The 16,215-nt window shown below is 41.4% G+C and overlaps 1 protein-coding gene across 1 annotated transcript in view; it reads right to left on the reverse strand.

Moving 5' to 3' along the window:
* Positions 1-4,616: 4,616 nt before the first annotated feature.
* LOC128702508 (zinc finger protein 154-like) overlaps positions 4,617-16,215 on the reverse strand; it is a 47,422-nt gene continuing 35,823 nt past the window's right edge. Inside the window, exon 2 of the mRNA XM_053796784.2 lies at positions 4,617-8,771. Coding sequence (XP_053652759.1) covers positions 7,546-8,250 — 705 coding nt within the window. The 5' untranslated portion in view covers positions 8,251-8,771 and the 3' untranslated portion in view covers positions 4,617-7,545. The remainder of the gene's footprint in view (positions 8,772-16,215) is intronic.

A 16,215-nucleotide genomic window follows, 5' to 3' on the forward strand; every position in this document is an offset into this window, starting at 1 on the left:
GTCACAATGACAAATAACACCATCACTCACCACCCTCACTGCCTGTCAACTTCCTCTTCACTTCACCAATCCACATGGAATATTACAATAATACAATCTGGATGATTAAAGCTTCAACTAGCCTGGTAATTGTGATATTATTCTTAGCCCATCATCCAAACTGTAATGAGAATATTTGTCCATGAAAACAAAAATACACATAGTATTTTTAGTCTTTACTAGTAAATTATAAAATAAGAGCATTTTAAAAGACAACATAAAAGTGTGTTCTTTCGTGTCTCACAAACAGAATCATCACATTTACAAATCACTATATCATAAACATGACTCCGTTACTGTGAAGGATTACTCAGCCCTGTAACAACTTCAGACAGTATTACCCAGGCTGGCTCCTCCTCAGGAAAATTAATGAATAGAAAAAGAAATAATAACAGACAAACATAAACACTTTATTATATAGAAAATATAAAATATAAAACACTTAAATATGAAATATTAATCCTACATTAAAGAAAATGAAAAATAAAAAACATAAATGATAACTGAATTCAATGCTAATATATATATATATATATATATATATATATATATATATATATATATATATATATATATATATATATATATATATATATATATATATATATATATATATATATATATATATATATAAAACTTGGGTTTCTGGTGTTGGTGACACTGTTGTTGAAATCGTAGCCATTGCTGATGATGGAGGGGGGGGATCGCAGGTGTGGTTGACAACCCACCGGCTCATTCTTCACAGATTTTATAGCCGTCGATAATCCGTCCAGCTGACAGGAAAGCAGGTTCTTTACCACTGCAATGATGAGGGGTTATATCCTGCTACTTGCATACACAAACAGGTAAGTGGCTCAAAAATTTGGGACGTCTCAGAACGTTAGTCCGTCTCCTTCAATTCTACTCGTTGATTAGCAAGTGACCCTCTCTGTCCTTTCAAGCTGTAAAGAGAGACAGATTATCCACTGCTTAAGAAATCACTCTCCATGATAAGTACAATACCTAAAAGATGTGGTGATTATTAAAACATTTTAACCTATCAAGACTGAAAGGACTAAGTTAATTATTGGTCAAAAGTGAAGCTTTCAACCAACAAGTCCACTAAAATATGATCAGGCGTGTACTTACAGTAGTGTTGGGAGCTGTGAGTCGAGTGATTTACTGTTTGACCGGAGCCCCACACGTCACCTTTCGGGCAGGGGGGGGGAGAAGGAGGGGAAGGGATAGCGGGAGCTAGACTGACCCTACCTTAACAAGCAGCCGGCAATCAAACTATCACTTTTGGGGAGGGGGAAAAATGGGGGGGAGGAATAGTGGGAGCGGGACTTACCCTACCTTAACAAGTAGCCGGCAATGAAACTGTCACTATACACTCCCTCGCTACGCCTATCTATTGAACTTTTCCCTCACAGTTACTGATATCACATAATTGACTACAATATCAAAAATATGATTATCCATTACTGACATTACATATAATACTACAATATCACAAACATGACTATCTGTTACTGACATCACATAATTGACTACAATATCACCAATGACACCCGTGTCACAACTATGACCCATGACACCACTGTAACACTCAGTGTCACAAGACACCTTTCTCTCAGTGCCACGACACCCTTCAGAGTTATAACACACCTTCTCTCCTATCTTACACGACACCCTCCCTTGTCTCCGTGTTATAACACACCTCAACTGTATCCACAAGACATCCTTATCTCCATGTAAATCTACAGACTTTCTCTACCATGTCCACATGACACTGTTGTCTCTGTTATAACACTCCTTCTTGTCTGTGTCCACATGACACCCTTATCTCTGTGTTATAACACTCTGTGTCCACATGACAACTTGCAGTGTCTGACACTAACACCGTTGTGGGGGCCAGCCGACTAAGTCCAGTCGCTGCCATCAGAAAACTGTCCAGTCATAGTCAACAGGAAACTAAGTTACTTGATGCCATCAGGAACGAAGTCCAATCATTTCCAGCAGCAAACGAAGTCCAGTCGCTGCCATCAGCAGTGAAAATTTCGTTATCAGCAGGAGACGCTACCAGCAAAGTCAAGCTGTGAAGCCGTGCTAAACTCACACTATGCATGAGGTCATCACTCAGTGAGCTGTGCAGAACACACACTGTTGTAAGTACACTGAATGAGGCCATCAGATAATTCTGAGGCCGTCAGATTCAGTGAGCTGTGCAGAACACACTCTGCATGAGGACGGTTCACCAGCCTCGACATAAAGTGTGATGACATCACACTGGGTACTGTTGCCTGGCAGCAGCACTGAAGAGGTCAGTCAACCACTTCTCCAATTGTCTCTTTTCTGGGTTTGTAACATGGAAATAAGTCACTGTCTAAATTTTTTGTGTTATCCTAGGTTGTTGATCTTCCTTCCTTCCCTCCTTCCTCTCATCTCTTCCTTTCTTCCTTCCTTCCACTCATCTCTTCCATCCTTCCTCCCTTTCTTCCTTCTTCTTTCCTTCCTTCAGGTTTCCTGGGCATTGCTTTTGGTCACAAACTCCTCAAAGCTATGAAATTTATCTTCACTGACACTTCCATCTTTGTTTGAACTGTCCCTTGGGAACAAAAGAGCCCCAGTTAGCCGAGGAGTGAGGAGCTTCTTAGCGCTAGACATGGTGAATAAGGTGCAATAAAATGGCTTCCCCACAATGCACCACTGGGTCCCCAATTTTTTTTTTGTACTGCGCACACGGACCATGGAGACCCATTCTCTCATATGTAGGACTACTAGCCTTTTCCTGCTAAATTTAAGGACACTAGAATTTATGAGTACTAGTACATCAATAACCCTGATGCGTAAGACATACTAGTATGTCAGAAACCCTGAAAGGGTTAAGAAAAAAAGAAAAAAGATAAGAAAAAAAAGAGGGACAGTGAAGGGACAGTCACTACGAGGCATGGAGGGGCTGAAATCTCCTCCCCTCATCTGAGAGGGCCTCGAGCCCACTGGCAGTGAAGATGCAGCATGGAACCCGTGCCATACCCTACCCTTCACGCAAGTAAACCAGTGCTCCAGGATAGCAGCCTCACATCTACTTAGCTACCTCAGCAGACAAAAGAAAGGATGGTCAAAAACCCACCACAAAGCATACCTCCTTCGGCTGCCACCCCCCAGGCTGCTTCTGGAAATACACCCATCACTCGAAGGGTACCCCACCCATGACCCGGAAACCAGGAAGGGACTAGGGTACCCTCAGACAATTCAGATTCCATGGCAAACCACACCACCCCCGAGGGACCTCACAGAAGGGGACGAACCCCAGCATGCCACCCCCTACCTAGAAACCACAACGCCAGAGGGAAGGATCCAAGAGGCTACAAATGGGATGGGGAAAAGAGGAGGGTTGGGAGATCGGAGGAAAGGGAAAAAGGGAGGGTATGGGGAGGAAAGGATAGGGAAAGGGGGATTGGGGGTAATTAGGTTCAGTCGGAGGAAGAAAACCAAAAGGTTCAATTGTTCAGACTGATAGCTTCTTTACCATGACAAGAAGCCCACCACTTCCTGGAACCATAAGGAAGTCTCCAGAGATACACTCATCATCCACAGGATATCTAAAACCACCCTCCAGGACTCCAGAGGGTGGATCAGCACATGCCTAGATGATCCAGATTCTACAGCAAACACCATCACCAATGACCTTAATGATATGAGACAGGAAAAACAACAGCCTTTCCCCAATATATTAGCTAGAATTTTGGAGGGGAAGACCCCAAAGGCCAAAAGTAGGAAAGGAAGGAGAGGGAAGGAATGGGAAAATTGGGGGTGAGTGGGGAGTAATTGGGTTCGGTTGGAAGAAGAATGAAGGTCCAATTCCACAAACCAAAATCCTTTTTTGGCACTGCAAGGAGCCCCAACCCCTTCCTCAAAGAGGTAGATGTGTTCAAATACTTGAGAGTGAACTTGCCAGCAGATGGGTCTAAGAAATACGAGGTGAACCATAGAACTGATGATGGGAAAAAGGTGAGTGGTGCATTAAAGTACCTGAGGAGACAAAGATCGTTATCCATGGAAGCATATAAAGTAAATAATAATATAGTGATACCAACTCTCTTATATGGGTGTGAAGCATGAATGGTGACTGTTACAGCAAGGAAGAGGTTTGGAAGAAATGGAGATGTTGAGATGGGTAGAGTCGGGATAAAGGGTCTTGGACTTCCAGCAAGCATGTTAGAGCAATATAACATTTATGAAGAGATTCAGGGAAACGAGTTAGCTGGACTTGAGTCCTGGAGGTGGGATGTACAGTGCCTGCACTCTAAAGGAGGGGTATACCTGGAAAGGTTTCAGGGGTCAATGTGCCCATGGCCCAGTCTATGACCAGGTCTCAGGGTGGATCAGGGCATGGTCAACCAGGCTGCGGGGATACTTTGCAGTTTACAGCTGTAGTAACAGCACTTGTTTGGCAAGATTGTGAAGAAGTGATGACAGAAGAGTTTTATTTTTCAAGTCACCTTACCTGGGTGGGAGAGAGCCAGTGTGTTCAATTAATAATGTCACAATATTAATAATAAAGAATATAGAGGTAAACTAAGAAAAAAAAACACTACAATTTACATAATTTTTAATACATTAAAATTCTACATTAAAATAAGTACATAGAGAAATGTATTAAAGTTAGATAAGGTAAGATCACATTAATAACAAACATGGCCGGAAAATGTCAACTTTCTCACCATTAAATAGTACATCACCTTAACATATAAACTGACAATAACATTGTTGGCAAACTTAAAAAAATCCTTCAACAATAAAAAGTATAGGTGGAGAAAGTGATATTTGTAAGCATAAAATTCACCATGTAAATCATCACCTTAACATATAAAGATATGAACAATACTAGTGTCTGCAAGATGCAACTTAAAAACTTCCTGCTACAACAACAGTACCAGTGTCTGCAAGATGCAACTTAAAAACTTCCTGCTACAACAACAGTACTAGTGTCTGCAAGATGCAATTTAAAAACTTCCTGCTACAACAACAGTACCAGTGTCTGCAAGATGCAACTTAAAAACTTCCTGCTACAACAACAATACCAGTGTCTGCAAGATGCAACTTAAAAACTTCCTGCTACAACAACAGTACCACTGTCTGCAAGATGCAACTTAAAAACTTCCTGCTACAACAACAGTACTAGTGTCTGCAAGATGCAATTTAAAAACTTCCTGCTACAACAACAGTACCAGTGTCTGCAAGATGCAACTTAAAAACTTCCTGCTACAACAACAATACCAGTGTCTGCAAGATGCAACTTAAAAACTTCCTGCTACAACAACAGTACCAGTGTCTGCAAGATGCAACTTAAAAACCTCCTGCTACAACAACAGTACCAGTGTCTGCAAGATGCAACTTAAAAACCTCCTGCTACAACAACAGTACCAGTGTCTGCAAGATGCAACTTAAAAACTTCCTGCTACAACAACAATACCAGTGTCTGCAAGATGCAACTTAAAAACCTCCTGCTACAACAACAATACCAGTGTCTGCAAGATGCAACTTAAAAACCTCCTGCTACAACAACAATACCAGTGTCTGCAAGATGCAACTTAAAAACCTCCTGCTACAACAACAGTACCAGTGTCTGCAAGATGCAACTTAAAAACCTCCTGCTACAACAACAGTACCAGTGTCTGCAAGATGCAACTTAAAAACTTCCTGCTACAACAACAATACCAGTGTCTGCAAGATGCAACTTAAAAACCTCCTGCTACAACAACAATACCAGTGTCTGCAAGATGCAACTTAAAAACTTCCTGCTACAACAACAGTACCAGTGTCTGCAAGATGCAACTTAAAAACTTCCTGCTACAACAACAATACCAGTGTCTGCAAGATGCAACTTAAAAACCTCCTGCTACAACAACAATACCAGTGTCTGCAAGATGCAACTTAAAAACCTCCTGCTACAACAACAATACCAGTGTCTGCAAGATGCAACTTAAAAACCTCCTGCTACAACAACAGTACCAGTGTCTGCAAGATGCAACTTAAAAACCTCCTGCTACAACAACAATACCAGTGTCTGCAAGATGCAACTTAAAAACCTCCTGCTACAACAACAATACCAGTGTCTGCAAGATGCAACTTAAAAACCTCCTGCTACAACAACAGTACCAGTGTCTGCAAGATGCAACTTAAAAACCTCCTGCTACAACAACAGTACCAGTGTCTGCAAGATGCAACTTAAAAACTTCCTGCTACAACAACAATACCAGTGTCTGCAAGATGCAACTTAAAAACTTCCTGCTACAACAACAGTACCAGTGTCTGCAAGATGCAACTTAAAAACTTCCTGCTACAACAACAATACCAGTGTCTGCAAGATGCAACTTAAAAACCTCCTGCTACAACAACAATACCAGTGTCTGCAAGATGCAACTTAAAAACCTCCTGCTACAACAACAGTACCAGTGTCTGCAAGATGCAACTTAAAAACTTCCTGCTACAACAATAATACCAGTGTCTGCAAGATGCAACTTAAAAACTTCCTGCTACAACAACAGTACCAGTGTCTGCAAGATGCAACTTAAAAGCTTCCTGCTACAACAAAAATGTGTGGGTGGAAAAAGTCAAAATTCTAGACATAACATACACCAAGTACATCACTTTAGCAGTAAAATAAATTGTCATTACCATTGTCTAAAAGACAAAACTTAAGTTGTTGCAAGCCTTCATAAAATCATTTGTGGAGAATATATTAGCTTCCAGGTGAAAATAATAATAGACTGTCTGATCAAACATTAATGAAAGAAGCCAGAATTATTTCATTTTTGAGGAAACACTAAACCTGTAAAGGTCTATTACAACCCAGGAGTACCAATGGCCTGTTATCCTGGGTGTAAAGTGAGCAAAATAAACACAGCAGAAAAACTTTTGACTTGTATTACCCTTCACCAATTTAGAACAAAAGTATGTACACTATATACAATATGTACAGCAATAGATATTAGTGCACTCCATGGTAAGCAAGGCAGAATAGAAGCCACTAGAGAGCAGACCGTGCTTCAACCAGCTCTAGAATGGGAATGACAAGGGCAGACAGGTGAGTGGTACCCACATCACCTCTGTGATTGCCAAAACCATCTCTCATTGGCTGGAACCTGGGTACTGATTGAACGACGGGGCCCCATCGTCAACCCTTAGTTCCCTGGTTCGCTGGTTGGGGGAGATAGCCTGTCAATGAGCATGTAAACATGCGCTGAATAAAGGTTACGTACTCTTTGCATGCCACAAGGTCATACAATGCCTAGGAAATAGGAGTCATTCTGCTTTGATACAAAAACAAAAAAATAATGTAACTCAAAATATAGTTTACCTCATGATTAATTATTATATTTAAGAGCAAGTGTTAAAGCAATATGGGTTATACAGCCCCCAGAAAATATGAGGGGGTAGAGGGTACTCATATCTAATCCAAGGAAGGTGAGGGATAGCTCCTTGGATTAAGAGCATATTACCAGCATCAAGGCATTCATTCTAAAAGGAATTTTCTAATGAATGAACTCTCATGTGACGTATTAGGGATGATCTCTGTGAAAAATCTTTTAGACATTCAGAACACTTATATGGTTTTTCTTGTGTATGAACTCTCGTGTGACGTATTAGATGTGATTTACGTGAAAAATCTTTTAGACATTCAGAACACTGATATGGTTTTTCTTGTGAATGAACTCTCATGTGTTGTATTAGGGATGATCTCTGTGAAAAATCTTTTAGACATTCAGAACACTGATATGGTTTTTCTTGTGAATGAACTCTCATGTGTTGTATTAGGGATGATCTCCGTGAAAAGCCCTTCAGACATTCAGAACACTGAAATGGTTTTTCTTGTGAATGAACTCTCATGTGTTGTATTAGGGATGATCTCTGTGAAAAATCTTTTAGACATTCAGAACACTGAAATGGTTTTTCTTGTGAATGAACTCTCGTGTGACATATTAGATGTGATTTACGTGAAAAATCTTTTAGACATTCAGAACACTGATATGGTTTTTCTTGTGAATGAACTCTCATGTGTTGTATTAGGGATGATCTCTGTGAAAAATCTTTTAGACATTCAGAACACTGAAATGGTTTTTCTTGTGAATGAACTCTCGTGTGACGTATTAGATGTGATTTATGTGAAAAATCTTTTAGACATTCAGAACACTGATATGGTTTTTCTTGTGTATGAACTCTCATGTTGTATTAGATTTGATCTCCGTGAAAAGCCCTTCAGACATTCAGAACACTGAAATGGTTTTTCTTGTGAATGAACTCTCATGTGTTCTATTAGGGATGATAAAGAATGTTTTTCTCAAGTTATGACACTTCAAATGCAACATCTGATGGAAAACTAAGAGAATTATTCAGGCAAAACTATATATATCAGCAATTTGGCCTATTTTACATCCTGTTTTAGCCTATTTCAATAATTAAGTTGATCAAGTTCTTAGCCAACATACCTACTGTTCTATCAAATATGCACAGGAAATGAATCATTCAATTATTTTAAGATTATTTGACTAATTTTACAAATTCAAAAAATTATAATTTAAAAAGAGAGATCAAAATAAGAGAGGGTAACTTAACCAAGCAGCTGGATCTGTTAGACAGAAATTATTGAAGAAACCAGAAGCAGTGCCAAAGTCTAGAGATGACCAAGAACATGAAGCCTCCATGTTGTCTCAGACTTTCTCTCTCTTCAGGTTGAAACACTGCCTCTGAAACACAAATATTACAGTAGTGATGGTTATGTTATGTTAGGTAACTGACTTTTACTACCAGGTGAGGAGAGAGTAATGATGAGAATGAACTAGAGGTGGTAGACTGTGTTATGATAATAATTGAGTATAGATTAGTGATGATGCTGGATAAACATTAATAATACAGTAGGAGAACAGATTAATGAAGATGTTGGAAAAACACTGTAAACATTCCACCACTAAAACAAGCTTGCCTCAGTTCAGTATGTTCCCTGTAGCTTCTCCTATATAATACCATAATTCTCTGAATACTAAAATATAACCATCCCAATATTTAAACCAAACCTACTGAAAACATGTAGAGGCTAGGATATATCCTATCCTTCTTTAGGGAAACAACTAAAAATCAAATATTTCTGTCACTCTGAGTTCTACTTCAGACTACTTCCAGTTTGAAACCATAAATCCTCTCCTTTTCACTAGTAACACTTCCATTCTATCAATTAACACCAAGAAACTAACAATAAACCATACTAAGAACCCAGAAATTCACCATAATGTTGCTATATTAAACCAAACACATGGTCAGTGCTTTGTCTTCTTGGGAAGAATGTGCACACTCACTGTCCTCACCAGTGACAGCTCATCAAAAAATAGACTGGGGGGCATTGCGTGAGTGCCTCACAGAACAGCATAATAAACGCAATTAAAGTAATGATTTTTAAAATCAAACTAAATTTAATAATAATAAGCATTCATATATATGTACCCATAGATGTACTGATTTTTACTGTAATATTTTTGTCAGTTTCAAAACACTTTAGTGTAAGGATGATGAAGTCATACGTTTGGCAGTGAGCATCTGTGTTGACTGCAGCTCTGCAGCTCCAATGGACGAGATGCCATTGGAATTGAATCAGTCTCTCGCCTAAGTTACACTGTGCACACTGTCCTAACTCAGTCTCTTACCACAGGAACACTGTGCACACTGTCCTGACACAGGCTCTCACCTCAGGTGCACTGTGCACACTGTCCTGACTCAGTCTCTCACCTCAGGTGCACTGTGCACACAGTCCTGGACCTGGAGTTTACCTGGAGAGAGTTCCGGGGGTCAACGCCCCCGCGGCCCGGTCTGCGACCAGGCCTCCTGGTGGATCAGAGCCTGATCAACCAGGCTGTTACTGATGGCTGCACGCAAACCAACGTACGAGCCACAGCCCGGCTGATCAGGAACTGACTTTAGGTGCTTGTCCAGTGCCAGCTTGAAGACTGCCAGGGGTCTGTTGGTAATCCCCCTTATGTATGCTGGGAGGCAGTTGAACAGTCTCGGGCCCCTGACACTTATTGTATGGTCTCTTAACGTGCTAGTGACACCCCTGCTTTTCATTGGGGGGATGTTGCATTGTCTGCCAAGTCTTTTGCTTTCGTAGTGAGTGATTTTCGTGTGCAAGTTCGGTACTAGTCCCTCTAGGATTTTCCAGGTGTATATAATCATGTATCTCTCCCGCCTGCGTTCCAGGGAATACAGGTTTAGGAACCTCAAGCGCTCCCAGTAATTGAGGTGTTTTATCTCCGTTATGCGTGCCATGAAGGTTCTCTGTACATTTTCTAGGTCAGCAATTTCACCTGCCTTGAAAGGTGCTGTTAGTGTGCAGCAATATTCCAGCCTAGATAGAACAAGTGACCTGAAGAGTGTCATCATGGGCTTGGCATCCCTAGTTTTGAAGGTTCTCATTATCCATCCTGTCATTTTTCTAGCAGATGCAATTGATACAATGTTATGGTCCTTGAAGGTGAGATCCTCCGACATGATCACTCCCAGGTCTCTGACGTTGGTGTTTCGCTCTATTTTGTGGCCAGAATTTGTTTTGTACTCTGATGAAGATTTAATTTCCTCGTGTTTACCATATCTGAGTAATTGAAATTTCTCATCGTTGAACTTCATATTGTTTTCTGCAGCCCACTGAAAGATTTGGTTGATGTCCGCCTGGAGCCTTGCAGTGTCTGCAATGGAAGACACTGTCATGCAGATTCGGGTGTCATCTGCAAAGGAAGACATGGTGCTGTGGCTGACATCCTTGTCTATGTCAGACATGAGGATGAGGAACAAAATGGGAGCGAGTACTGTGCCTTGTGGAACAGAGCTTTTCACCGTAGCTGCCTCGGACTTTAACTGTTGACTACTACTCTCTGTGTTCTGTTAGTGAGGAAATTACAGATCCATCGACCGACTTTTCCCGTTATATCTTTAGCATGCATTTTGTGCGCTATTATGCCATGGTCACACTTGTCAAAGGCTTTTGCAAAGTCTGTATATATTACATCTGCATTCTTTTTGTCTTCTAGTGTATCTAGGACCTTGTCGTAGTGATCCAATAGTTGAGACAGACAGGAGCGACCTGTTCTAAACCCATGTTGCCCTGGGTTGTGTAACTGATGGGTTTCTAGATGGGTGGTGATCTTGCTTCTTAGGACCCTTTCAAAGATTTTTATGATATGGGATGTTAGTGCTATCGGTCTGTAGTTCTTTGCTGTTGCTTTACTGCCCCCTTTGTGGAGTGGGGCTATGTCTGTTATTTTTAGTAACTGTGGGACGACCCCTGTGTCCATGCTCCCTCTCCATAGGATGGTAAAGGCTCGTGATAGGGGCTTCTTGCAGTTCTTGATGAACACGGAGTTCCATGAGTCTGGCCCTGGGGCAGAGTGCATGGGCATGTCATTTATCGCCTGTTCGAAGTCATTTGGCATCAGGATAACATCAGATAGGCTTGTGTTAACCAAATTCTGTGGCTCTCTCATAAAAAATTCATTTTGATCTTCGACTCTCAGTCTGGTTAGCGGCTTGCTAAAAACTGAGTCATATTGGGACTTGAGTAGCCGACTCATTTCCTTGCTGTCATCTGTGTAGGATCCATCTTGTTTAAGTAGGGGCCCAATACTGGACGTTGTTCTCGACTTTGATTTGGCATAGGAGAAGAAATACTTTGGGTTTCTTTCGATTTCATTTATGGCTTTTAGTTCTTCCCGCGATTCCTGACTCCTATAAGATTCCTTTAGCTTAAGTTCGATGCTTGCTATTTCTCTGACCAGTGTCTCCCTACGCATTTCAGATATATTGACCTCTTTTAGCCGCTCTGTTATTCTTTTCCGTCACCTGACTCAGTCTCTCACCTCAGGTACACTGTTCACAATGTCATGACTCAGTCTCTCACCTCTGGTACACGGTGCACACTGTACTGACTCAGTCTCTCACCTCAAGTACACTGTTCACACTGTCCTGACTCAGTCTCACCTCTGGTACACGGTGCACACTGTCCTGACTCAGTCTCTCACCTCTGGTACACTGTTCACACTGTCCTGACTCAGTCTCACCTCTGGTACACGGTGCACACTGTCCTGACTCAGTCTCTCACCTCTGGTACATGGTGCACACTGTACTGACTCAGTCTCTCACCTCTGGTACACTGTGCACACTGTCCTGACTCAGTCTCTCACCTCTGGTACACGGTGCACACTGTCCTGACTCAGTCTCTCACCTCTGGTACACGGTGCACACTGTACTGACTCAGTCTCTCACCTCTGGTACACGGTGCACACTGTACTGACTCAGTCTCTCACCTCTGGTACATGGTGCACACTGTCATGACTCAGTCTCTCACCTCTGGTACATGGTGCACACTGTCCTGACTCAGTCTCTCACCTCTGGTACATGGTGCACACTGTCCTGACTCAGTCTCTCACCTCTGGTACATGGTGAACACTGTCCTGACTCAGTCTCTCACCTCTGGTACATGGTGCACACTGTACTGACTCAGTCTCTCACCTCTGGTACATGGTGCACACTGTCCTGACTCAGTCTCTCACCTCTGGTACATGGTGCACACTGTCCTGACTCAGTCTCTCACCTCTGGTACATGGTGCACACTGTACTGACTCAGTCTCTCACCTCTGGTACATGGTGCACACTGTACTGACTCAGTCTCTCACCTCTGGTACACTGTGCACACTGTACTGACTCAGTCTCTCACCTCTGGTACATGGTGCACACTGTACTGACTCAGTCTCTCACCTCTGGTACATGGTGCACACTGTACTGACTCAGTCTCTCACCTCTGGTACATGGTGCACACTGTCCTGACTCAGTCTCTTACCTCTGGTACACTGTGCACACTGTACTGACTCAGTCTCTCACCTCTGGTACACTGTGCACACTGTCCTGACTCAGTCTCTCACCTCTGGTACACTGTGCACACTGTCCTGACTCAGTCTCTCACCTCTGGTACACTGTGCACACTGTATTGACTCAGTCTCTCACCTCTGGTACACTGTGCACACTGTACTGACTCAGTCTCTCACCTCTGGTACACTGTGCACACTGTCCTGACTCAGTCTCTCACCTCTGGTACACTGTGCACACTGTCCTGACTCAGTCTCTCACCTCTGGTACACTGTGCACACTGTATTGACTCAGTCTCTCACCTCTGGTACACTGTGCACACTGTACTGACTCAGTCTCTCACCTCTGGTACACTGTGCACACTGTACTGACTCAGTCTCTCACCTCTGGTACACTGTGCACACTCTCCTGACTCAGTCTCTCACCTGTGGGCTAAAATTTACCAGTAACAGCAAATTTAAGGATGATGTTCTTAATATATTGATCTGAATCACACTAGCATCAGTGACATGGATTTTTGTGACACCGGCATCATTGACAAAGACCTGTATGACACTGGAATCATTAGCACAGGTTTTATGTGACACTAGAGTCAGCGACATAGAACTATGTGACAATTGTATCAGTGACATAGTTCTATGCCACTGGCATTAATGATGCCAGTATAATGTAGATCTATGACATTGATATACATTATACAAGCATCTAAGTTATACTGGCATCAATGACACTAACTGTACTTCTAACAAGAGTGATGGACTGAACACGTCGATTCCAGGCCGAGGGACTGATTTCATTTCCTCAACTCTTTGTCTCCTTATACCTTCCTGCTTTGTAATAGACTGATGAAGCCACTGTGTGGCGAAACGTTTCTTCAGTAATGATTCCCATATGTTTCAGTAGTGTAAAGCACCCTTCTGGCAAGACAGTGATGGAGTGAATGATGGTGAAAGTTTTTCTTTTTCGGGCCACCCTGCCTTGGTGGGAATCGGCCAGTGTGATAATAAAAAAAAAAAATGTTTCACAAGTATCTCAATTCTTCAAAAACAGATCAACATGACATTGGCATCAATATAGATTTATGTGATATCATTGATACAAATGTACATGACAAACATCAATGAGATAGATTGATGAGATACTAACATCAGTGGTATAGATGTATGTGACACTAGCATCAGTGATATAGATCAATGTGACACTGGCATCAATGACAGATCTATGTGACACTTGCATCAATGATATAGGTCAATGTGACACTAGCATCAATGATATACATCTATGTGCCACTAGCATCAATGATATAGATCACTGTGACACTAGCATCAATGATATAGATCTATGTGACACTTGCATCAATGATATAGATCACTGTGACACTAGCATCAATGATATAGATCTATGTGCCACTAGCATCAATGATATAGATCACTGTGACACTAGCATCAATGATATAGATCTATGTGACACTTGCATCAATGATTTAGATCACTGTGACACACACATCAATGTTGTAGATTTATGTGACACTAGCATCAATGATATAGATCAATGTGAACCTAGCATCAATGACATAGATCAATGTGACATTAGCATCAATGATATAGATCTATGTAACACTAGCATCAATTATATAGATCAATGTGGCGCTAGCATCAATGACATGAAGCCATTGGCAACCAAATACGCAAGTCATACTTTCTGTATAAAACTGTTTAATTTTTCCAGTAGTTCTTTTCATGAGCTAGTCCAAAATCACCCTGTGAGCCTAATCCAGATATGCCTGGATTCATCCAACGACCGGATTCAGATGGATTGGTTAATAGCAATGTATCCTCTGACTGGTTTCACTAACTGACAGGGCTCTATGTGCCCTATTAAACACTCCAACAGTAACTACAACAAATAGTTACAATACAGATTTCGCTGGATTTGGGAGGATTCAAACGCATTGTGTTGGAAATAAAGCCAGATTCGGGTGGATTCAAACATTTTCATTGGAAATAAAGCCAAATCTGAAGAACTGTTACAAAAAATTAAAAACATCAGGGAATTATAGACTAGGTAGCTATGAGAGTTGTCTAGTATTGTAAGATGACCACCGCCATGAAGATCTGTGTAGTCTGCAGAAAGGGTAAGGGATGAAGACAGGCCTGGATTGCTTGCCATCTGTGTGGTCAGTGGTCCCATAGTAAATGCAGGGAAACAAAAGAGAGGAGCCACAACCTCTCCAGGGACAGAGGTTTTTAAAGGTCAGAAGGGAAAAAAGACTGGCAACAAATGACAATAAACGTACACCACCTGAAAACACTTACAGAGCAGAGGCATGGGCATTGGCCTCTGCCCCAGAACAACGGATATTAGAGTTAGCAAATAAAACCCCTTTAAATTCCACCAATACGACATTTGTCTTTGCAAACATACAGGGTCTAAAGCCATCAAAAACAACAAAATTCCTTACATCAAGGGACTGCTCATGGACTCAAGTGCAATGTTTGCAGCATTCACAGAGACCCACATAAAGGATCATTATGACAACGAAATATGGATCCCAGGTTATAACCTATTCCGATGCGACAGACTAAACAGGCAACAACGGGGGGTTGGCCTGTACGTCACAGAGTCACTCATTTGCACAGAACTACTAAACACTTGAAATGATGTAGTTAAAGTTTGGGTGGCAAAGATCAAAAAACAAAAACTTGTCATTGTGGTAGTATACAAGCCTCTGGATGCAACTATCCAGCAATTCCAGGAGCAGCTTGAGAAAATTGATCACTGTCCGGAAAATCTCCAAACTCCTGCCCCAAACATCTTACTACTAGAAGATTTCAATCTAAGACACCTAAAATGGAGGAGTATAGGAAACAATATTTTAGCAAAGATCACCCCAGGAAGCACCTCAGATGAAAATTCACACACATGCGAACTATTAAATCTTTGCAACAAATTCACCTTAAACCAGAAAATAGTAGAGCCTACAAGACTAGAAAATACGCTGGACCTCATCTTCACTAACAATGACGATCTGATACATAATATAACTGTATCAAAGACATTTCACTCAGATCACAACATGACAGAGGTACAGACAAGTATGAACAGGGCTCCCCACCAGCATGAAGGTCTCTTCACAAAATTCAATTTCAATAACAAAAACATACATTGAGATCAAGTAAACCATGTCCTAAATTAAACAAGCTGGGAAGATATTCTAAATAACACGGATCTAAACATATGCATTGAAAAAAATTAATTCTCTGGTTCTTGAGAACTGCTCCCTTC

Source organism: Cherax quadricarinatus, chromosome 98, assembly GCF_038502225.1.
Source record: "Cherax quadricarinatus isolate ZL_2023a chromosome 98, ASM3850222v1, whole genome shotgun sequence".
NCBI lineage: Eukaryota > Metazoa > Arthropoda > Malacostraca > Decapoda > Parastacidae > Cherax > Cherax quadricarinatus.